The sequence below is a fragment of the Eleginops maclovinus genome, chromosome 12 (assembly GCF_036324505.1).
Source record: "Eleginops maclovinus isolate JMC-PN-2008 ecotype Puerto Natales chromosome 12, JC_Emac_rtc_rv5, whole genome shotgun sequence".
NCBI lineage: Eukaryota > Metazoa > Chordata > Actinopteri > Perciformes > Eleginopidae > Eleginops > Eleginops maclovinus.
The window spans coordinates 19351084-19375706 of NC_086360.1; the positions used below are offsets into that span (position 1 = coordinate 19351084).

The 24623-nt window shown below is 44.2% G+C and overlaps 1 protein-coding gene across 5 annotated transcripts in view; it reads left to right on the forward strand.

The window, feature by feature from the left end:
- The window catches only part of ncor2 (nuclear receptor corepressor 2), an 83341-nt gene that overhangs the window by 36151 nt on the left and 22567 nt on the right, over nucleotides 1-24623 (forward strand). For 3 of the 5 annotated variants that reach the window (XM_063896980.1, XM_063896982.1, XM_063896981.1), the window contains exons 7-20: nucleotides 2649-2705; nucleotides 3377-3429; nucleotides 6329-6395; nucleotides 7500-7672; nucleotides 7986-8079; nucleotides 10323-10501; nucleotides 11209-11263; nucleotides 11346-11444; nucleotides 13505-13641; nucleotides 15641-15801; nucleotides 16952-17014; nucleotides 22593-22735; nucleotides 22900-23038; nucleotides 23769-24189. In XM_063896980.1, the coding sequence (XP_063753050.1) occupies nucleotides 2649-2705; nucleotides 3377-3429; nucleotides 6329-6395; nucleotides 7500-7672; nucleotides 7986-8079; nucleotides 10323-10501; nucleotides 11209-11263; nucleotides 11346-11444; nucleotides 13505-13641; nucleotides 15641-15801; nucleotides 16952-17014; nucleotides 22593-22735; nucleotides 22900-23038; nucleotides 23769-24189 (1841 nt within the window). Of the gene's footprint in view, nucleotides 1-2648; nucleotides 2733-3376; nucleotides 3430-6328; nucleotides 6396-7499; nucleotides 7673-7985; nucleotides 8080-10322; nucleotides 10502-11208; nucleotides 11264-11345; nucleotides 11445-13444; nucleotides 13642-15640; nucleotides 15802-16951; nucleotides 17015-22592; nucleotides 22736-22899; nucleotides 23039-23768; nucleotides 24190-24623 lie in introns of all 5 variants that reach the window. The other 2 variants (XM_063896978.1, XM_063896977.1) reach the window with 2 other exon arrangements.

Here is a 24623-nt window from a genome sequence, read left to right on the forward strand (position 1 = left end):
GCATTTACTTATCCACTTGTATAGATTCTTTTAAATATTTAATTCTTAATTGATATCATGACATCTGCTCCCATCGCACTTTGACACGACACAAATATATTGAATTCTATTTACTATTCCATTGTTCTTGACTACTTTTAGAATTGAACTTACATTAAAACAAGTACAAGAGAAATGTACATATCAGGTTAATCCCACATTGCGTGCCGTGCATCCTAATTTCTTTGAGGAAGAATTTGTTGCCATCTTAAATAAAACATTGATTTAATTGATGAGCCGTATTTAGTTTCGATGTGTAAATCCTATAATGTTGTTACTTTAAAGCTGAATGTTATAGGTCAAGTATTGTGTGTTTCTATTTGTGCACATTTCCAGTGCTTTTCTGTGTTATAGCACCTGCCTGTAATTACCCCAGCATCAGCACGGCTTTTGGAGTCGGTGTCACTCCGGTGTCATCTGTCCCCTCTGGGCTCAGTGTCACCAGGCAGGGTTACAGCCCCATCTCTAGCGACAGCCCATTGTCAAACCCCGGGGATGGCTCAACTCAGGTTCACTCCTCTCATATTTGGGACATGGCTGTCATGGATATAAGCACAAGAGAAGACAGCCCCCTCTGAGCCTGCATTATCCTAATTCTGTGGAGCTCTGCTAAATCCTCATGTCTGCCTGTACGGCCCTGTGGCACTTTCTTTTTTCTATTCAGTTTTCCTTGTTGTTATTTTAACTATTTTCATAGTTCTGCCTTGAGTTTTCTCCACCATTTTCAAGCATCATATGATCCGCTGAGGAACACGTCTTATTGGCTGCAGGCGTCATGTGCAACAGTGCCGTTGCTAAGCGTTACTTTTCATAATGGCACAGAGCAGCACTTCTGTGTGTCACCACAGGGGGGCGTTACTGAAGTAATGAAGCTCTGCTCGGGTCTTGTGCTGATGCCAGCTCTGTCTTTGTAATGACCCACGCTCCTACAGGTTAAAGGTAGTACTATAAAGATGCACCTCATCCATCCCCCCCCTCTCTTTTTGAGGTCGGTATCATGCAGTGTTGTTTGCAAATCTGCTTTTGATATTACAGCCAAGGAAAGAAGAGAAATCCTTGAGCCTGTCCTACTCCCCGAGGACGGGAGGCTGGTTTTTAATAATTGCTGTTCATTAAGTGCTCTTGTAGTGAGCAAGCTCTCTGAATCAATCCTGTGCAGCCTGTTACACCTACTCACTAGTGAGGAAGCAGCAGGCAAGAGGAAATGAATGCAAAACAGGTTAAGGGAGGATAACGGCGTCATGTTACTGTTTTCATTTGGATGTCAATACAATACGTGCACACATAAATCCTCAGTGCCTCGTTTTGCCCTGAAAATGCACAGGGTACTTTGAAACTGGAGCAAGAATCAGACAAAGATCTGCACACTGTCTTAAAAACTCCCAGCTTTTTTAATTGTGCAACATTTTTGGTCTAACAGAAATGTCTTTCAGGCACTGTTAAAGGTCTGAAGATTTCACAATGCCTGAAAATACGGATCTTTTATCTGATTCTTCCCCTAAGTTAGATTTTTCCTCCAGCACCTGTAAAATGTTTTTCAATGTTTTTGTTAAACTTATCAAACCGGTGCCATGTCATTTAGCTTCACTCGAGCGGTGATTGAGTTAAAAGTCGAGTTAAGCTTTATGCGTGAGCTCCTCTGGGCTCTTACACCCAAGTCCTCGCGACAGTGAAGACGGAGTGAAAGGAAGCAGCATGACATTGTGGGTGGTGAAGAGTAAAGGTTGACATGCACACACACACAGGCTGCTCCTGTCTCTGTTCTCACCTCCTAAAATCCTCCTCTCCATCCGACCCTCCCTTCACTGTACTTCCACCCTGTCTGCGAAATGTGTCAGTCCTGCCGGTCTCCCCGCGCGGCCACTGATGGAAAGCAACAGAGCATGTGGCGTGTCACCAAGGAGGGTCAGTTTGATCAATGAAGCGTGGAGGGAGTACCGAGTGGAATAAGGAAAAGAGTTGAGCGAACATCGCGAGGGGTAGCCTGGGACACTGCTCACACATTTGTCTGCTGGAGCTAAATATAAACGTATGGAGCTGCAGAGAGGTCATCCAAAAATGGGAGTTTTCCTGCTGCCCGGCTTCATGCCCCAACACCTCGCGTCTCCTGCTTTACGGTCCCTGCCAGGAGTTTAGTTAGTTAGTTTAAGCGGCTTATTGTTGTAGGTAGTGAGCTGAAGGTGAGAGCTTTCCCTGTCTTTCATCAGATCTCTCTTTTGAGAGGAGCACCAAAGCCCTTTAGCCCCCCCTCCTTTTCCTGTTTCTTTTTGCTCTACCTCTCCCACTCACTTTCTATTCCACTCCCACTTGCTTTTTCTGCCTGCCTGCTCATTCTCCCTTCCTCTTTTCTGCTCAGGGGAGGTGAGTAATATATTATTATTTTTTCTGGGAGAGGAAAAAAGGGAGCTGAGGCAAGGAGCCTTTGCCCAGCGTGAGTTAAAAGCTCTAATTATAGCCGGTGCACCCATCTCTCCATCCATCCTTACATCCAGCCAGCCGTCCATCCAGGGAGCAGTGGTGTAGCCTCGGTGATCACAGCGTTGCCGTGGTGATGGCAGAGGTGCAGGCGGCCGGCTAATGTACTACTTCTGTTTGTGTTCCCTTACCAGAAAAAGGCAGAAGAGGCTCACAGGATACTGGAGGGACTGGGACCCAGGGTGGAACTGGTGAGTGGAGACCGGAGATTTAACGTCGTATGTATCTATCTTTCTTCCTGCTCATGTTCTTGCAATGTTGACACTTGAGAACATATTGAAGTAGGGGATGCTTGGGAGATGCCATGAACGAGTTCTTAGATGCAAGGCTTTTTGGAACGAGGATAAAGTAAAATAAAATGATTACAGTACCTAGGCAATTAAACACGATTACTACGAGTGCTCCGGTAAATGCCGCTTTTACCCAAACCCATAAAGACTTAGACCCCCAACTTTGCAAAATTGTCAAACCAATTCCCAGACTACTTGTTTGTTTGTATATCTGTCCTTCCATCCTCATGTCAAACACACAAACATTGAGTTTGATCAGAATGTTCTCTGAAACTAGTCACTGTTTGGGACCTTGTCAGATGCTCCACAAAAACAGGATCTGAATCCTTGAAGATATTCAGTTTGAGTATTCTATTTTCATTTAATATGAAAGGGTTATTGAGCTTCAGGCAGGCAGTCACTCAAACATTTTTTAAACATTGAGTCCTCCAGTATTCCAGGGCTCGGTCAGAATCATATTGCAGAGATCTAGAGGACGTGTACCGTCTTTTTGTCGTCTGTTCATTAATTATCTGTCGCACAACTGGAATTGTCTGAGGGTCTGATGTGTGTTGTTCTTTCTTGTGTTGCAGCCTCTGTACAATCAGCCTTCTGATACCAAGCAGTACCATGAGAACATCAAAATGTAAGTCTGTCACTGCAATGACTACACGTAAATATATCTCTAATATCCAGTTATTATGGCTGTTGGATACGTGTCATTAAGTCCAGTAAGCAACATCCTCTCGGTACGCCGTGTGACCCGCTGCTTTTGTCGACTACTTGCATACAAGGAACAGTTATTCAGGAGTGCAACTTTTACTCGGAGCCTTGAGCAGCTGTGGCATGCTTGTCAGTTTATCCCCGTTAATCATGCCTGAAGGACACCATTCTGTGTCAAACCGTATGCCCGCAGCGCTCGGGAAGCTTCCAAATGCCGTCCTGATGCTCTTGAAAATTGAACAGCAGTTTTATTCAATCAACAACTCTAATTCCCTGGGTAATGACAAAGGCCCTGTGCCACACGTGGCCCGTTATTGATTGTACTGACAAAGGATCACTGTTTGTGTTCAACTAAATCAAACTCTGAACCCATTCATAACCAATCCTTGCACTTAGAAATTCCCTTTAAACTCAAAAACTATCACTGGTAGAAAGTGAAACTCAGGGCCTTAGCAACTATCGGTTCTCTGTATAACGCTTCTGTGAGAGTGACTTGCCACTTGTCTCCACCCCCCACACCTCAACTCCCCCTTTCCCCTTGTTGGCAGATTGCAAAGAATGGCATTTCAGAGGGAGTAGTGAAATGTGTCATTATATAAACTTTGGATTTACTGCAGTAAATGTGCACAATGATGCATTTACTGAGTTAAATCTACTGTGTAACAATAATGCAAAAACCTTATGGAAAAGGACATGCACTGTTTGTAAGCCACATTGCTTTTATTCTGATTATGTATTGTTGCCAAAAACAATGCGGCACATCCTTCCTACTGAAAGAACATGTTCATAAGTAAAACAAACATAGTGACCATAGCTTTGGCCTCTGAAAAAGCACTGAGATGGCTACAAATATTGATCAAATGTTTTAATATTATGACATTAAATATTGACAGCAGTATGCCTTTCAATAGTCAGGAGAGTGCAGAGCGTAGCGGGGCATTGCCATGCCTCTCAATGAGGCTCTGTAATCTTTTAAGAAGCGTAATTCACTGAGGCACATCAAAGGGCTGCGCGAGGGTTATAATATCTGGTCTCCTCCGTTGGCACTGTGGTTTTGGCACAGCGGTGTACCACAAGATGTGTCCGACCTCTTCGCCACACACTGCTCTGTCGTCACTGCTTTTGATCCCTGCACCGTTTGATCAGTATTATTGCCTCAAAGCAATTAACTGGAAACTCTCCTCTCTCCCTGTGTGTGTGTGTGTGTGTGTGTGTGTGTGTGTTATTAAATACCACTGCGTCGCTATGAGCCAGCACAATTGACTTCTTTGTTTCGCACACCGTTTTGATAACCTTGGCACTCATCCCTGCTGGGATAGTTGAGTACCAATTGCTCTGCGGGTTGCTCAGCATCTCCTGCACACCGCCCCTGACACTCAGCTGTTCATAAATCATTATCACCACAATGATATACATATCATTTGCATATGCTATCTAGAGCATACATAGATTTTAGTTTGATGTGCCACTGCGGAGCATCTGTCACATGTCCGTGTATTAATCTCCTAGGCATTATGTTTTTGGGGGTTTATACCAAATTACAGTGTTCTCTGATATCTCAGAAGTGGCACAGGCTTAGAGCAGGACAAAGCAAACCTTTCCGTAGGGTTCAGGGCTACTAATCTTTCCCTTTGCCATCTGGTGTCCTGAGGACAATGCCATCTTTGTCTTGAAAGGTTTAATCCATCAGGCTGATTTTTTCATACTAAGTTTATTCTCAGCCATAATATGCCACAGTTAGAGTAGACATCCACAGTACCTAGCTGGACATGGCAGTATTCATATTTCCTGATGCAATGGCTTGGCTCAATCCGGTGTGTGTGTTTGTTTGTGTGGGAGTGTTTATGTAGGTTGGAGGTTAGGACTGTTTGGATTGAGTTGGGGTTTGTTATTGCAGATAACATGTTTGGGAAATGGAGAATGGGTCATCCTGCGTGTTTATCCCTCTCCACCAGGAGTGCCCAAACTATTTTTCCCCTGGAGAGCCACATCTGGACCTTAATGGTGGGCCCCAGGCCAGAAGCAAACCCCCATTGCATTCTTGTATTGTATTATGAAGATGCAAATGATACTAGAGTAATTAATAGTTAGCTGTCCTGCATATTTAAAAACACTTCCTAGGTCACAGGAAATAGAATATGTTTTTAATAAACAAACAGTTTTCTTAGAAACATCTGGCAGACCAGGTTAAACTTACTTTGAACCCCCTAGGCTCTAGATCCTGAATCTTATCATGCTTCTTTTAAAATGTTTACACACTATCATACCATCAGTAAAGTTTTCCCCATCCTCGCCTGTGACCTGAAGTACCCAGCGGCTCCGCTGAAGTGACTGATGTTGAATAAGATGACATTAATCAGCGGGGAACGTGACCTTACAACTGACAGATTAAGTGTCAGGGATAAAATTGTGTCTTGCAGCACAGAAAGAGAAAAACTTGAGTGGCCGCCTAAGGAGATTACTGGCCCTGACCTTTATCTGAGGCGATGTGGCTGGCTGTTCCCTGCACAGACAAGTTTTATAAGTTTGGCTCACCTCGCTGTCCTTTCCACCCAGAAGCAAGTTTGGGTTTATCGAGCGGTGACATACAAGGACAGACATTGTTTGTGTCCGCGTGAGTGTGTGTGTGTGTGTGTGGTTTTTGTTTGTTTATTGGGCAGAAAAATGAGGCGGAGAAAGCAGAGGGTAGAGAAAGTGTAACAGAGAATGTTGAGAACATCACATACTTAGATTTTATTATGCGTCTACTATTATTGATCGTTTTTATGAATGTCCTCACCTGGTTGTTTTCCTTTCTATGCCTCTCTTTTTGACCCTCTTAGAAACCAGGCGATGAGGAAGAAGCTCATCTTGTACTTCAAGCGGAGAAATCATGCTCGTAAGCAGTGGGTAAGTAAAGAACTCCACATTTCTGACTCTCTGTTGGGACTTGGCCCATGACGGATGACTAGTGTGAAACTGGGCCAGCTGCTCCTTGAAGTGAGTGTCCATTTTAGGAAAAAAACAAAGAGGAATAAGACTCTGGGCATTATCTGTTGTCAGTGCTCTCACTGTGCCCTGGGGAAGCCATCGCTTTTGAAAAACAAAATAAATGTTCTCACACGGTCATCAGAAAAAAACAAACCCGACTCAAATCGGTTGCGTTCCCTGCCAGCCCCTGATAATGAGCATTGTACAGCGTTGGTCTGCGCTCTTGCCTGCCAGTGATTGAGGGAGACTGAGCCAAAGAGCATGACTATAAATAAAGCAGAGATCAATGGGGTGATGCTAGAGCTAGGCAGGCATCTTAAAAATTAACTGCCTCGAAAGAAAATCATTAGTGCACATCAAGTTTTGCTATAAAAATGTGCATCTGTCCACAAGTAGGAAATTGTTTTTTTTCCAACCACTTCCAACCCTTGTGCCAGAAATAACCTCCTACAGTCATTATGTATTGCAAGTTTATATGAGGACAAAAAGGACAGCTCAAATGCAGCACCTGTATCAAAGCCCGAGTCGTGGGCGAGTTTCCAGTCTTCTCTCTCTCTCTCTAAGTGGGGTAGGGAGCTCCTTGTGGGCAGAGTCCCCTTGTGGTTTATGAGCCTTCTGAGGGCCGTGTCTCCTCCGGGTTTAATGGTCTGCTTTATAGCCGGCCTACGAGGAAGATGGGAAAACGTTGGGCTGCTGTCTGCCAGCACCCTGGCCCAAGGCCAGACTCCCCAAAGAATACCGACATAACACAATGCCCCCCCTGAATCTGTAGAACTTCACGGCGTGAAACAAAAAAGCAGATCACTGAAAATAATTATTAAAACAAAAATCAGATCCTCTCAAATATCACTGTGCGCTTTGGGGGATGTCTCGCTTCATCTGTGACTGTTTGAATACGCTTTAATTGTGCTTCCTTAGTAATAAGGCATTCATTTAGTTTTCTGAGATCAAAGGGAAGACTGAGGCAGATAGTTTTGATGTTGATCTGCCACGGTTTGATATGTTCTTTCTTCGGTGCTTTAGGAACAGAAATTTTGCCAGCGCTATGACCAGCTGATGGAAGCCTGGGAGAAGAAGGTGGATCGTATCGAAAGCAACCCACGGCGCCGAGCCAAGGAGAGCAAGGTGCGCGAGTACTACGAGAAACAGTTCCCAGAGATCCGCAAGCAAAGAGAGCTCCAGGAGCGCATGCAGAGGTGAGGTTATACCGTTATTCTATTCAAAAATAGAACGTGCGCTGATTGCCAAACCAGTCCGAAATGAAAAATAAATGAATAGCTCTACACTGCAAAGCTGAAATGTTTCACTTATGTACTGCACGTTTTGAACTGATCTTACATCTCAAGTGCATTTGATTTCTGGAAATGACTTAAGTCCTCTGACTTGTTGGCTGGCTACTGCTCTCATTATAGACACTTGCTTTGTTTCATTGTATGGTGCAGCTCGCTCAGTTACAGGGGCTTGTGGGTAGTTTTGAGTGACACGGCTTCTGTGTTTTTCCTTGTGCAGCCGTGTTGGGCAGAGAGGAGGCGGGCTGACCTCGTCTGCAGCTCGCAGTGAGCACGAGGTCTCCGAGATCATCGATGGAATATCTGAGCATGAGGTTAGCTGTTCTGTTAAAGAGGGTTGTCCCCCCCCCACTTCCTCTTTTACAAGACTTTGGGTGTTTTCACACGATCACACTCTGAATTTCACATTTCTATGGTGGCCTGAAATCTGAACGTCTGAGTGTGTTTAGTGTCACAACTAACTGAGCTGGCAATTCTACAAATATATAAATGAAATTAAAGGAGCTTGTTTCTTTTGTAATTAAGACACTACAATTAATTGTACATGGTTACTGTGAAGCATGACGATTAGGTGAAATCAAGTAGGCCCACATTAAGTTTGTCTTCAAAATACAAAAACAAATATACATTACCACTAATTTATCATATTTATGAACTATTATCTTTTTTCACTCAACGTACAATGCAGTAAAGATCAGCATCATAAAGCCTGCAGGCGTGTTGCTCAAGCCTTCTGAAATCACTGCAACATAGTTTTGTTTCAGGGGCATAGGTCACTGGGTATTGGCATACACTGTAATACAGCTGTTAGGCAGATGCTAAAGTGTGTCACTGGAATATTTCTGGTAGGTAAAGCAGTAACTCTAGCCAAAGCTCAATACTGGCCCTTTAAGGCCACCACAACCCAGAGGCAAGACAAGCTGCTTTCAATTGAAATGCTGCCAAAACTTTGATATTTTTTACTGCCTGTCTCTATTTTTTTTAGGTTTTTCCCTCATTTCTATTTCCTCCATTTAGAACATGCATACTCGACACATGGTGCAACAGTAATAACGGCCCCTGTTCTTGTCAATTGAATCTCAAACAACATTTAGCTGCAATAAAAATAGTTTCAAGATCAAGAAGGCAATTGCTGCCACTGTCTGAGCCCATTTAATTATATAAATAAATAAAATGGGCTTGAATTGATACAAACATACCAGACAAATGAATTTAAATGTTTTAGTTTCATTTCAAAAGCTCTAAGTTCACACATTATATGTCTAGTCGAAACCAAATGTTTTAGCCAAATTCATCTTAAAGGCTTAGCATATGTTTTAAATGTCTTTCTTATCATAGATATTAAAGGCCTATGCAGAGGCCAAATGTTGAATGTGTCTCATATAATATGAGACACTGATCTCAGTGTTATGCATGAGTGTGGAGGACTCTGAGCTCACAGCGCCGTGACATCCAGCAGTCACACATTACACTGGTTCCTCTCATGTCAGCCTGCCATTAAGCTAAGTGGTGTGTCCAATTGGGTTCTGTGGTCTCATCTCGAGAAACACTTGTATACCTTTAAACCAACTCGAGATAGAGTGGTGCAGGGATGACATATTTTTGTAGGCCGACCCAGAAGTAAGCTGCGCATTGGTTCCCTCAACAAAAAAGCAATTTGATTTCTCCATAGGATTTTTAATATTGTAAAAAATAAGATCTGTGGAAAACAAACCTGTTTGATAAATCGGATAGCCGGATAATCATCACATGTCTACCCTACTTTTCAAATGTTCTAATCATGAATTTAATCGACAAAAGCAAAATGCTTAAGTTATGCTATGAACAAACTACAGACGAGTACAGCAGGGCCACACGACTTCAACGTCACGCTAACTTAGGATGGTTTCAACTGACTTTCACGTGCTTGCATATTTTAACAAAGCTTTAGCCACACTGAGTTTAACTACAAGTCATGGCTGTTTCAATTACCAGTCTGACGTAGTTTTACAAAGATGAGCTAACGTGTGTTTACGTGTTCGGCGTCATGACGTACAACGTCCTCGACAACTTCTGTAATCCTATTCAGCCACTTGTGAACAACCCTTGTTTTTCAGACACGTAAACTCTTCAAAAATCACCATTGGGGTTACTGCTGATTATTTAATGTCGTTCAACACAACGTGATCCGTCTCTTATTTCGAGCTATTTTCCATAATCCTATGGAGAAATCCCATTGACAAGGGAATCGGAAGGGGTAAAATGCTAACTCACTTCTGGGTTTTAGGACTCGTTCCTGCCTCACTCTATAGCACAGCAGCCTTCATTTACCCCTCCTGTACTCAGACATTATATTATTGTAAACCTGAAAAACTACAGAAAAGTGAGGTGTCACATTTGACATAGAACATGCCATTAGCTACGAGCCAACGAGACACCCTAAACTTCCTCTCCTGACCTCTGAAAACTTGAAGAAAGGGCACGTTTCCCATAGCGCACGTCAAAATAAGCATCGTGTTGTCAGTCAGTTTCCCTCTTGAGACCAACCCACTCACTACAGCGTTTGTGTGTATGTCAGAACACAGAGAAGCAAATGCGGCAGCTGGCCGTCATCCCTCCCATGCTGTTTGATGCCGAGCAGCAGCGCATCAAGTTCATCAACATGAACGGACTGATGGATGACCCCATGAAGGTGTACAAGGACCGGCAGGTTATGAACATGTGGAGCGAGCAGGAGAAGGACACTTTCAGAGAGAAGTAAGCACAACACTTCATTCCCTAGTTGTTCATGTATGTGCCTAAAATAGTGTCTGGCTACTTTTTTGGTGTTTTGCACTTAGAATAAAATATAAGAACATCCTGTTTTTCTCAGGCGACTTGAAAATCAAATATTATCTCTTGGCTAATTTTTTCATTTTGTTGACTAAGTGCTGAATATCTTATTTTTACAACAAGACTAAGTGTGTCTTGTACTGCATTTGAAATATGTGTGACTGATAAAGGTAAAGGTCAGTCAGTTGTGGGTAAGGAACTCAATCATCACCTTTCGTGAAAAATCGAGAGGAGGCGTTGCAAGCTGCCAAACTGAGCAAACCCACACAGTGAAAGCAGTGATTTTAAAGTTCACCCACATGCAAAACAAAGAGCTTCAATTTCTTCTTTCTATCAAATTTGATCCAAAACATACAATCAGATATGTAATCACTAGTGATTGAACATCTTATTGTATGGCATTTTTTAATAATATATAAGTATTACACCCTTTGTAGAGGTAGTGTTCCTCTGAGATCAATTTCCCATGTTTTCTGTTTTAGTAAGCTAAGTCCCAATTTAGATTTTTGTTTCTTCTGCGTCAGTGTGTACGTCACCTCCTCTGTTATTCCCTTCTTTTGGAGTGCTTCTGCCAATGATTTTGAGTCATTTCATTAGGAGGTTGCCTTAGTGTCTTTGTTATTTTCCCGCAGGTTCATCCAGCATCCCAAAAACTTTGGTCTGATTGCGTCTTTTCTGGAGAGAAAGGTATATCATTTTTCTCTTTTTGTTTCACCTTAATGATCCAGTCCTCTCAGGTTGTGAAAAACATGTTTTCCTCACGTTTCAGACGGTGGCTGAGTGTGTGCTCTTTTACTACCTGACCAAAAAGAATGAGAACTATAAGAACATAGTGCGGAGGAACTACAGACGCCGAGGAAGAAGCCAGGTATTCTCACCTTTCAAACTTATAGTGAACAACCAGATTTGTTTTATTTCAAAAAGATGTCTCCTTTTTTCTATTGCTAGGCAACCAAAAAGTCAGCTGCAGTCACTTAGCTAACCAATACCATTTGCTAGTTGGCAAAAACATTTGTTTTCCATTCAGTCATTACACTCCAGGTCTAATGTTATTCTCTTTTGTCCAACAAGTTTGGCAGGAGCAACCACTACTCACTTTTCCCATATTGTTCTTGCATACAATAGAAGTAACTTAAGTAACACAGGCCTCTGATTGTATCCACTTGGTCAGCACATATGTTTTTCTATTTCGCGCTGACCATGTTTTCACAGAGCATGGAACAGAGTTGAACTTCAGGTATCTGGCACGCAAAAAACGACATGCAAAATCATTTAAACTCTTTGAAAACGACTGAAAATTGGTTATTGTAGTGCTTCAAATGTGTGTGCATGAACTTAATCTCTCTAGTCTTTACACAATAGAGGAAGTCTCTAAACCGTGAGAGAATGATGATTTCAGAAAACCCCAAATGTCACACAGTTGTGCTGATCAAATACGACAGTTTGCTCGACCTCATCCACACTTTCAGATTGCTAATGAGCTCCCTGATATTACTTAGTGTCACATGCTAGCATTTAAACTAAGAAAATGGTACATTCATTTGCTGGTGACCTTTTGCTGTGGGTACATGGATGGTGTCTCCTCAGCTTTCCTAAAGAAACCTCGATCATTACCCAGAGGTTTGCTCCACATCCCTTGAATAGCAGCTAACGCTAATAGCTGGCAGTCACGCAGAGAGATAGCTGAAGAGGAGGGACAGAAAGTGCAGTTCTGTATATCAGAATGAGATGTATGCAGATGCTAATAATGATTATGTCTGGGTAGAAGAGAGATAGAGGGGATAGCTTAATGTTTCAAGCTGTACTGAGGGTTTCTTTCCCCACAGTGCTGTAGAGTTGATGCTCAGTTGTTTTTCTTTTACTTTCTGTAGGAAACGTATAGTCGGAGTGCTTCAAGGAAGAGAAAGAGAGAGAATGAGGCTCTGTGACCATTACTCGCTATTGAGTCAGAGCCTTTATTTGTTTTCTGCCTGAGTTTATTTCAAAGGAAGGGAGAAGACATTAGTTATGTTTTGCAAATTGAGATAAAAATGGCCTCTTTAAATGAAAGGTGCATTTTATTCTCTTTTTCCAACTTGTTTTGTTTTTATGTTCCCTTGCCAAGAGCCAAGATGAATATGTATTTTTAAAGAGCAGATTTGTAGTAAAGAGATCATCAAGATCGATTATTCTTTGGATGAGCATTAGCCCACAGGCAGCCACTGCAAACACATCAATTAGACTAAAGTTCTGATGAGTTTAAGTTGGTGTGCATGGTAAAAATGAGCAGTGTTTGTTTGGTCAGATTGCATGTCTGTACTAATCTGAACCTTAACCCTGAAAGCCTAGACAGACAGGAAGTTGGTGAGGAAGTGGTTCTGGGTGCTTAAAGAGCACAGCTTCTGAACTTTCGTATCCTGTTTTGTTTTTTCTATATGGAAAATGAAGAGAATTGTGTTAGATTATTTTCTATTATTCAGTTGAAAACTAGCACAACCAAGTCTGAAATGTCAAGTGTGTGAAACAAACAGTCCCTGTCGATGTCTTTGTTTTCGTTTGATGACTTAGCTGCGGTTTGTTTTGTTATCTCACCAAAAAACCTGCCAGATATCATACCATCTGCAGCTGTGTGTTAGAGTACATTTATCTGAATAATTTTAGCGACATAAGGTCTGCCACAGGAAGTGCATTCTCACTCAAAATGTTTGTGGGCATAACAAATGAAACCGTCACTTTCTATGATAAGAACATTTACATAAAAGAAAAAGGGGATGCGAGTGACCATGCCATTTTTCAATTGAATGCGTCTTCACATTAAAGCGCGTGTGTCTAAGGCGTACAGGAGGTCAGGGAGTTTGTTGGTGAGTTTGTGTGCGTGTGTCTGTGCAGTTACCTGGGATTATCTGTGTAACTGAGGGCCTTGTTGTTTCCTCCTCCCCCTCGACGCAGCACGGCCAGCAGCAGCAGCAACAGCAGCAACAAGTGCACCGGGGCAGCCAGGAAGACAAGGAGAAGGAGGAGAAAGAGAAGGAGGGGGAGAGGGATGAAGAAAAAAATGAAGCTGAAGACAAGGAAGATGGAATGAAGTGAGTCACTTTTTTAAATTATGAATAAACCTTGCATGCAGGAATCATCATATGTGCATCGAAACACTTTTGTAGTTTTTCCTCATATGATCCATGTATAATTAGGACTGGACTTTTCCCAAGTGTCCCTTTCACATGTATAGCACAGAACAGGAGGTTGTCCGAGTCAAAAGCATTTTTCTCACTAGTAGTGCAGGGTTGTGGCTTTCTATAGTGTGCAGGGAATGGAGCCTGTTTGCAATTTATTCATAAACAAGAGACTCTTTCCATTCTTTTAACAATTCAACTTACCCACAAATGTTTTCCTGCTTTCAGTTTTTGCGCCAGCTGAATGTAAACACAATTAACACAGGAGCTTTTCAGAGTCCCGTTTGATATCAGGTCTGCATGATTCGGACATTAGCATTCTCACAAACAACACCTCTTCATGCATTTGTAAAGCTTTTTCCCATTCAATTGAAACGCTCTCTGACAGAGTGGGATCAAAAGAAGCAGCCCAGTGAAAACATGAGCCTGAACCTGTTCAGCTGCAACAGTCTTCTCACTTTTTCTCACTCCTCCAACACACAATTTTAGATTTTTTCCAGGTCAGGCTCGAGCAAATGGAGTGGGAGTACATTCTGGCGAGGGGGAGCAGATCTGGAAATCCAATCAATCTGTAACCCTTGAGCTCCATCTCCCTCACCTCCAGCCAGACATTCCACCTACAGCCTATTCAAGCGTCCATTCGTTCTTCTTATTAAAACAGCTGTTTTCCTGTTTATATTTCTCCCCTTCCCAAAAGGATGCGTCGTTTTTAAAATTCTCTGCTTATTTGGTTTGACTGGGGGTTTTTTTCAATTGGGGAAAATAAGCAGTCTGATTAACCTCCATGTACATTTGAAATGTCATTGTGTAAAGAGTGGCACGGTTGAAGAGGTGGTGGTGGTGGGGGGTTCAGGCTCAGCGCCAGCAAAGGATGCATAACAACAGATGGAATATCACTGCTTTCTGTTTCCTGTAAAGTAATGGATGAAGACAACACTCTCTATCTCTGTCCGCTCAGGCTGTACTGCAGCAGCTCCATGTAAGAGTAGGTCATATACAGTATATTAGCAGTTGTATCGGACCAGAGGATGATGATGAAGCATTGCCTTCTGCCTCGCTGCTCTGTGGCGGGGCCAGGGGACTCTGTGACTCCCAGCAGCCCCTGCTGCCTGCTGTCCCTGGCACAGCTGGCTCTCCTATATTTAGAGTGCCACCAGCTCCCCTCAGGAAGATTAATGGTGCAGTGGGAAGATGAATGGAGGTGCAGTAAGTTCAAACTCAGGGGCGTTCTCCTGGCATGCCATTGTACTGACACTTGATAAATTATCTTTAAAGAAAGGGAAAGGGAAATCAGTGTCTGTACACACATTTACAGACACACGTTTTATCTCAGTCTTCAGTATTAACTCGTCACCTGTCACAGACAACAGCAAAGGCAATGTAGAGACCAACCCTTTTTTTTTACAGCTGCAAAGCTTAATATGAGACATCTCTGTGATTTCTATTGATCTACTTTGCCGCCTGAAAGTAACATTGCTGTGGCACATTTTGTGTTGCTAACTCTGTTCTTCAGCACATTGGGTTTCAAATTACATTTTAAAGTCTCAACTCAGGTTCAGAATTAAAGCTCTTTTTATACATTACATTGGACATACAGTAAATGTGTCATTAATGTATTTTGATCTCTGCAGTATGTCAGTTGTGACCCATTGTAATCAGCAGACGTTTCCTTGGTGGTATCGTACCTTGTCTTAACTGAAACACATATTCACTTCTGGCTTATGTTAAGGGCTTTTTGGCTGTGTGTCATCTTCAGCGGTGAAAAAATCCTCAGGTGGATTAAAACATTGTGACAATTATGTGTTTTTTGTTAAAATGATTATCAGTGTCCCTCAATGCTGCGTACAATAAGGGGGCTACTATATCAGTGACCACAACACCACGTGTTTTCTCTTCTCTTTCTCAAACACAGGGACGACACCTCTGGAGAAGATGCAGAGGACAAAGAGCCAACTGTGGCGTTCAAGGGTCGACGCACAGCCAACAGCCAGGGGCGCCGCAAGGGCCGCATCACCCGCTCCATGACCAGTGAAGTGGAGGAGACGACCACGCCGCCACTCAACAACGAACTTGGTCAGTCAGTCAGCATTGCAAATGAATCCACATTTGCTTCTCTGTTCAGTTTTATTTTATTGAGCATGCCGCTACAGGCACAATACATGTTGTAAATAAAGAGGGGGAGGGGATGAGGGAAACATTATTAAATGAGTCTCAATTGGCAATCAAACCATTATAATATGCCAAGAAACTTTACTTCATTTTCATCAGGGAAACTTAATTGATATCTAACTTGTTTTAAAATATTAAGATAAAAAAAAAAAAGTTCTCTCCTGTCATGATATCAGCTAACAGCTAAGGTTTACAGCAGATTTCGCTATGGTCACTCAAGATTAACTTTGTCACCTTTGATCTAGTTGTGGCCTCTTGTCCCACACCACAAGAGTGCACTGTTGTTCCTTTTATCTCTTTCCACTTATTCACGTTCGGCGTTGCACTTACTTTTTTCCTTAACTGACACTCACAATGGCATAATAAGAAAATGTGTGCCTACAAGAGATTCAATCCCATCTGTTTGCGAAAGACAGAGTATTCAGTGTGTCAGCAGTGCCCCCCCGCTTAGCTCTCTGCTACCTCGCAGATGGTAAGCCGTGCACACACTCACACTCTTGATGCAGGGGATTTTTGATGTTTCAGCATTTGTGTATGTATGCTGCAGCATAGGTTCAGTCACTGGGAATCCCCAGGTGATTCGGGCACTAGGGGCTCGAATCACCCCCCCCCCCCCTCCACCTCTGCCACTGTTTGTTCCCTTGCTGGCAGTGGGGCTAGCCGGCCCACAGTGCCCTTCACAGGTCCAGCTAAAGGACACAGAAGCACTGGCTCCCACCGCGCTGTCTGCCAGGCAGGGCCAGGGTCAGTCTGTGCGGGGAGAGCAGCCAGTTGTTATGTCTATAATCATTAACTGACTTCTCTCCTTGGATTTCCTGCTTCCTCCATCTAAAACAAACACTCCCAAGCGACCCACGCTGTAGCGCTTCACTGGCAGGCAGTACAAACTACCCTGCCCCCCCCCAACTCTCTTATTATTCTCTAATTTTTTTTCTTTCTCTTTCCTCTACCCTTGTCAGTCACTCCCCTAACTGACTTTGTGACAACTGCCCACTCCCCCTCACCCTCGTCCCGCCTTCTCTAACTCGGTGGTTCTCTATTTTTTTTTTAACAGCCAATCTGGAAATGAATGAGAGCTCTCGCTGGACTGAAGAAGAAATGGAAACTGCCAAAAAAGGTAATACAGCAAACCTTTTGTCAGCCCTGTTAAGCACAATAATTCCGGCTGATGTGTGTTATAACGAGGAAGACTAGCAGCAGCTCAAGTACCGTTCCATTTTTTTGAAAGTGCAGAGAAGAGGCTGTGACTTCCTGTTAGTGAGGCAGCCGCTGCCACGTGCTGCTGGGTTGTGTCTCTGTGTGTGTATGTCAGAATGCCTGTTCTGAGTCTTTTGCTCTTTGGAGCCGTTCCCCCCCACCCCTTCTCTCTGGGTCAACGCAACCTATCTTTTTATCAAGCAGGCTGTAAAGTCTGCCTCTTATCAGCTCGCCCCTGCAAATGCAGCAGTCATTAACTCAGCCTGTTTATTGTCTCTGACTGAAGATTACCCAGAGGTCTATGGCTTATTCACAGAGGTCACTGACATTCTGCCCGTTCTCCTAGCACTGGTGCTCTGTGTGTGAGTGTGGTTGACTCTGTGCGGGCAGTCCAGGAGTCTGTTACTGATATAATAATCTGCTTACCTTCAGTGGTTTGTAATGTGTCTTTGGATATGAACTCCTTGCTGATCTGTTTCACCACATTCATGGTCCAATCGGTTGTATATTTGAATATTTCACCTGAACATATACGGGTGTTGTCTGCTCAGCTGTGTTTAAATGCATATTCTGCTCGATGTTTTAATGTCAGATCTGAGCTAGCTTCGCACCACCATTGTTTTTGCCAGACCTGTCTTCTGTACTTGACTCAACTCAATTTCAAGCCAAGGCGGCTGCTTTTTCTGCCATTTGAAGATGATGTGTCATATTGCTTTGTGTGACTGTCAGTTCTGCTTCTTGCTAACTTAATCTGTCCTCCCTGGTAATCAACAGTAGATCAAGAGCCTCTTGCAAGGAGCCATCAGCATCTTGAGTGTCAAATCGAAACCACGTTTGGTCATCATTTATCGCATCCGTCTCATGCTGTGTGTGTGTCTGCTACAATTTAGGGTTTGTGTTTGCATGTTATTTTGTGTGCTGGCCTGGCTTGAACACAGTCCTGTGTAGTAATCCTGGTTAATGTCTTCAGTTCCATTCTCCTGCAGTGGGATTAGTGGGGCTCTCCATCCCAGAGGATTAGCCTGGCAGCTCGGTGGTAGCGGGGCTTCTGTGAAGGGCTTATGTAACCACAACCACAGAGCCACAGCTACAGTCCTGAGGGCCGAAGAGGAGGATCTGCTCTTGCTGTTTTCCCTCAGTTCTAACATCAACCCCCCCCCCCCCCCCCCCCCCCCACCTGCCAAAAGGGATTCCCCTTCCAAGAGCTCAGACACTCCAAGATCACAACCCCACCCCTCCATTTCCTTATGGTATTAAATTAGACTATCAAGGTGCTGCCCTTGCAGGTGCTTGACATGTATCTGTTATATGTGTCCTGATGCTAATGTGTTTACCCCCTCAAGCTAATCACATCTGAATAATGGCATTTATAGGGCCTGGCAGGACATTGGCATTCCAGCCAGCCAGCGCCAGCCACCCCTGCCTTCGAGGATGGCACGGCCACACTCAGGGATAGATCTCTCTCGTCTTCACTGCTCATAAAGACTGCTACCTCAGACAAGCGTCTGCCAGAACTCAGCCTGGTGAAGCCTCTCTCTGACCCAGCTCTTCTTCCTCTGTGTGCAGGACGTGCAGCGAAAGTGTGTGTGTGTGTGTGTGTGTGTGTGTGTGTGTGTGTGTGTGTGTGTGTGTGTGTGTGTGTGTGTGTGTGTGTGTGTGTGTGTGTGTGTGTGTGTGTGTGTGTGTGTGTGTGTGTGTGTGTGTGTGTGTGTGTGTGTGTGTGTGTGTGTGTGTGTGTGTGTGTGTGTGTGTGTGTGTGTGTGTGTGTGTGTGTGTGTGTGTGTACACGCATGTGCACCCTCCTTGGCTGCCGTTTATGTAAGTGCACTAATCTGGCCGGATTTGCTCGGGTGCAGGCAGTCAGGCAGCGGGGTAATGGCCCCTGCTCTGCTTTTAAAGGAGCAGCAGGTAGAGAATGCCATATTCTTTTTCTTGTGTATTCTTCCTCCACTGTTGCTCTATCTCCGTCGCTCGTTCGCTCCGTCTCCCTCGGATGGGAGATGGCAACGGCCCAGATTGGCAAGAGCTGTGGAAGATTTGGCAAGCGCCTCTCTCCCCCACTCACTTTGTCTCTCAACTCACTCTGTGTTGTTATAGACTGGAGAGAGGTCACATTCAAGATGAAAAGCAGGTCAGTCAGGAAAAATGTGAAAGCCTTTATGCTTTCTCATGGTATCAACATCAACCCCCCCTCCTTCCCCCCCTGTCTCCCCCCTCTGCTCTCTTTGCTTACTCTCCACTTCTGTATCCTTTCCTTTTCTCCATTGTCTCTCTGGCTCGGCTCTCTCTCTGTCTCTTTCCCCTCTCTCTCCCTCTCTTTCCCCTCTCTCTCCCTCTCTCTCCCTCTCTGCTCTCTGTTTACTCTTGGACTGCCTGAGTGTGTGCGTCTGTGTGCAAGACTATGAGAGAGAGAGAGAGAGAGAGAGAGAGAGAGAGAGAGAGAGAGAGAGAGAGAGAGAGAGAGAGAGAGAGAGAGAGAGAGAGAGAGAGAGAGAGAGAGAGAGAGAGAGAGAGAGAGAGAGAGAGAGAGAGAGAGAGAGAGAGAGAGAGAGAGAGAGAGAGAGAGAGAGAGAGAGAGAGAGAGAGAGAGAGAGAGAGCTCATGCGTTTGTGTGTGAGTGAGTGTGCGTGCGGCGGTGCCTGCTGGCAGACTGAGGTAGGGGGAGGGACGGACCGACCAAGAGGGAGGGAGGGAGAGAAAAAAAAGAGAGATAGAGGAGAGATCAGATGAGGGGAGAGAGAGGCTGAGCACATAGCACCGCCCCACAGTCCCACTTTCCTGTGGAAGTCTTCCCAGACGACCGCCATTGGGGAGAGACACGGTGGAGAAGAACAGACCAGCACTCACCGAGGCTCGGGGAGGCGAGAGTGAGAGGAAAAGAAGGGGAGAGGCCAGGAGCATGTGCTACTTTAGAGCATGTCAACCTGACACCGGCTAAAGTATCAGGCCAGCTGGCAGGAAGAGCTCCGAGTCTGAGCTGTTTTCATCTCCTCTACTCTGGATCGGAAAGGCCCAGCCCCGAAGAGCTTCCCGACGGGCCCTGTAGAGATCAGAGCGTCTTATCCACCGCAGAGCCACGAGACGACGGCTGGAGGGACAGGCATGTGACAGACAGGAACAACCACTTTTTTGGCTGCACCAGGTGTTGATTGGACTTTCTCTGGGAGGAGCTAATGGGAATACAGTGTCCTGATTGGCTGTGAGGATACCACCTGCTTTAGTATCGCTGCTGCTGATTGGATGTTTGTTCCATGTGTGTGTTGCTCCAGCAACTAAGGCCCCGAGTCAACCAGAGCTCCTTAAGAGTGTGCTTTAGGTGCTCGCCTATGATGGAACAAACTGGATGTGGCTAGAGGTCGTAACAAAATGACCTTTGGCTTTCAGGAAATTGCTTCAGGTTCAGTGGGTGCAGCAAAGTGTTTGTCTTACTTGTCCCAATGTGTGTGTGTGTGTGTGATATCACGCTCTGTTTGTGTCTTTGTTCGTGTGCTTGTGTATGTTTTGTGAGTGCTCCGGAGGGTGTCTGACTTGTATAGGGTGGTCTCCCCCCTCCTCCCCTCTTGTGAGACGGCTGTAAAAGGTTAATAAATGTCGGTCATGTGTCTCAGTCCTCTTGGAGCGAGTCAGGTCGTTCGCTTTTCTTTTTCCTTCCTTGGAGAAGCTTTCTTAGCCATGCCTTTTAGTGGCAGCAATGAATATTTCAGCTGAAAAACCTCTTCCACTTTAACACTTGACAGGTTGTAGGTGCGCAGCGGCTTTTAGACACCAGCAGCTCAGGCTTGAAGATCCCCCTGACTTGTTATGGTCGTTCTTTTTATACATTCTCAGCATGACTGTGAATATTATTTAGCTTCGCACATCTGCTGCATGATGCAAGCCCTTTTGGCAAAAGTGTTTTCATTTCAGCATTAGTTGAAGGGACAGAAGCAACGTATAATATGTTGGGCAATTAGTTGATATGCACATTGGTATCTTAGTATGTACAAATGAATGAATATAATCTTGTGAATAATAGCAGGGATTTTACACTTATAAACAACTTGTGTGCTTGCTTTCATTGCAGCTATTACTTATTTATGGTATCGTCCAGAGAGCGTTGATATCAGTCCCTTCTGGTTTATCTGAGAGCTGATATGACGGTACTGTAAACAGATGTCCTCTCCTCTCCTTTGGCGGGGATTGCTTGTTGTCCTACTGCCTCCATTAAGCGATGAGATGCAGAGACCTCTGAACCCATGTCCAAGGTTATCCCAGGAGGTGTTGGCTCTGTGCCTGTTAATAACACCCCCCCCACCCCCCTCCTCACAACCTTTTTGAGAGGCTGTCCTGTTGCCAAGACCTGTCAGGCTGGCACAGGAAACAAGTGGGTGGTGTAAGCTAAGCCTCTTACAACACACACTGTTAATGAGCTGCCTTTAGCTAACAGCAGACTCTGGTGGTGGTGGTGGGGGGGGGGGGGGAGACACCAGAGCAAATTCTACACGATCTGTCTTTCTCACTCGTTTGCACACTCACTCGCTCTCCTTCTTTTAGCACACACACACTGAGCAGTTGTTTGTACGTGTGTGTTGCATGACAGGCCGATCTATCACCGCGGTGGCCCAGCGGGTGTCTGTAGACTCTTGTGTAAGGCACAATCATGTGGTTGACTGAGTAAAGGACCGGGGTTTCTTGGAACTGGATCACATCAAAGTCAGTCAGAATGTGACACCGAGTGACCCCGGTTGGGAGAGTTGGTGATGTCATTGGTATGACTGACGTTTCAGCCAACGCACCACCTCTTCCCTCTCATATTCCTCCACTCTGTCTCTACTTATGAGGCAGATGGCATCAGGCCACGATGCTGCAGGGACTATGTGTGTGCATGGGACAAAATGAAAATGTAATGTCACTATTAGCCTGGCAGAATTGGTTCACGATCTTGATAATCATCAACATGTGCTTCAAACTTTTGAAATGGAACTGAAACAGTGGAATCTTTTATGCTGCATTATAAATATGACATCTCTTCTTCTTACTTTATTTAATAAGGTTATCATAAATCATGAGGTCAGCCTGCGTGCATAAAGGCTAAAAGAAAGCAATATTTTGTCTTTCACTTTTCCTCAATAATAGCTACTCAATTAAATGTAATACAATTGTATTATTTCATAAAGACAATCATATTTTGTAAACACTGACAGGTAACAGATCTATGTTCAGATTATGAACAAAATTCCCAGGCTGTGCTTCAGTATTGGCAGCTTTATAGAGACAGGTGTTTATAGCTTTGGATTTACCATGGTGACACTTCCTGTCTATGCAGTTATAGATCGTGGTGAGGGATATGGATAATAGTATAAACCAAATAACCGCTGCATTTACAATCTCAACAACACATGCACTTTGCTCAGATTATGGAGTGGAGACCGGGTGATGCGAGGCCATATGTCAGCCATGTTGTCTGTCTTTGTTCCCGTCCTATCCTAATCCTCTGCTTGTCCATCTGTCGATTCTAGGCCTTCTCCAGTATGGTAGGAATTGGTCTGCCATCGCCAAGATGGTGGGGTCAAAAACCGTGTCACAGTGCAAGAACTTCTACTTCAACTACAAGAAGAGGCAGAAACTGGATGAGATTCTGCAGCAGCATAAAATGAAATCGGTGAGCACCAGGCAGTTTCTGAGAGTCATGTTAGCTTCACATGATACTGACAAAGTACGTCATTCATGATTTTTAGTGAACAACCAAGCTGTAAAGATTGTTTTCTGGTTTCCTTTTACATTCCCCTGGCTGTTTGTATTTAGTGTGTGTTTGTTTTCACCCAGGAGAAAGAGCGAAAGGCCCGCCGTAGGGGCAAAGCCCTGCAGAATGAGGAGACCAGCGCCCCGTACACAGCAGAGGAGGAGGAGATGGAGGGCTCAGGAGCCAGTGGCATCGAAGAGGAGGCCCCTGAAGATGGAGAAGGTACGCCACTTCAAAGATTTATTTGCTTATTACCAAAAGAAAGGTCTATCATTTGTGTGAATCATGAATGTTTACTCTATTTAATCTAGATTTGATTTAGGAGTAACGCTAACCTCAATAGATTATTCAAGATGATGTATTTATTGACCAAAGCAAAAAGGATGCATTTACAGGTCTTGATCATATGTCAAATCACTTACTTAGATACACCTTTACTATTTATTTATCATTGACGTCGTAGTTGGGGTAATTGTTGTACTGTACTGGATTATGATGAGCGTTTTTTAATACCCGTTGTACTTTTTAATGGAACAGGCAACATAAGAAAAGCAGAAGTTCAACCCCACTGCAAACAACCTGGGAAAAGATCACTCTAGAACAAACCTGCAGATTATTATCTTTGCAAAGGCAGAATATGCGGCTGGGCTGTGTTAGACTGCATTACATTGTAAAGGTGTTCCTAATATAATGGCCATAAATGGAAGATTTCCGTTCTGCAACGACAAACATTAAAGCATCTGCTGTAGTTTGTTGTTAAGGGAAGACTGTGTACACCGCACTGAAGCCCCGGGGGTTTGTGTTGCTCCTTATTGTACAGGGAAACCTGATTAGGTAGATGAATCTGGTTTAGCACAGAGACATGGGAAAAAGATATGAAATAAAACAAGGGGATATAACAGGATTTGCCCTCTTCTTGTCTTACAATCTGTTTCCTTTTGTCCTCTGCCAGGTGGTGCCAACAACAGCTCTGACACGGAGAGTTTGCCCTCGCCACACTCATCAGAGGACAGCAAGGCTAAAGAGGAAGGCTCGAGCAGGTCAAAGTCCAGCTCCAACGCCGGGGACAAGGAGGCGTCCGGGTCAGACATGGGCCAGGCAGGGGACGAGAAACCTCCTGTCAAGGAAGATGCAGAATCGGCCATCAAGCAGGAGATAAAGACTGAGACAGGGGAGAGCAACAAGGAACTAACACCACCCAGCGATGCCATAGATAAAAAACCTCCTACTGCAGAGACGGAGGAAGTGAAGAGCTCCTCTAAGAGCTCCAAGAAGGACCATGGGCCTAAAATGGGTTCCCATGGGGACAGTGACTCGAGTGCCACTTGCAGCGCTGATGAAGTGGAGGAGACAGACAACCCAGACAAGAACAGGTAAGAGTTTGCAACAAAAGATGAAGTGGAAAATAGATTTTTTTCCAATTACAAAGAATTGCCCGACTTTGTAAAGACACGAGGAATCATTTTCCAGTTTTTGTTTTATTAATGACATCTTCAGGCGTGCTTAAGATTGGCAGTGTCAAAGGGCTTCTGGTTTTTCAGCAGTGGTTTACTAGGTGTCCTACTTCTCTGTTGTACCACATCAGAGAAAAGCAGCGAGGATTTTGAACTGTTATTAGTTGCCTAGCTACACTGTACAGCAGGGAAGCCATATTTGGCAAGCCACTTGTGTGTACACCACGGGTTGCTCTTTTCTATCAACCAGAGATTTTATTTGTACTTTGTATGAATGAGAATATATATTTACCATGTTTAAATATCCATATATATATATATATAGAAACGCACACACACACACCCGCACATAT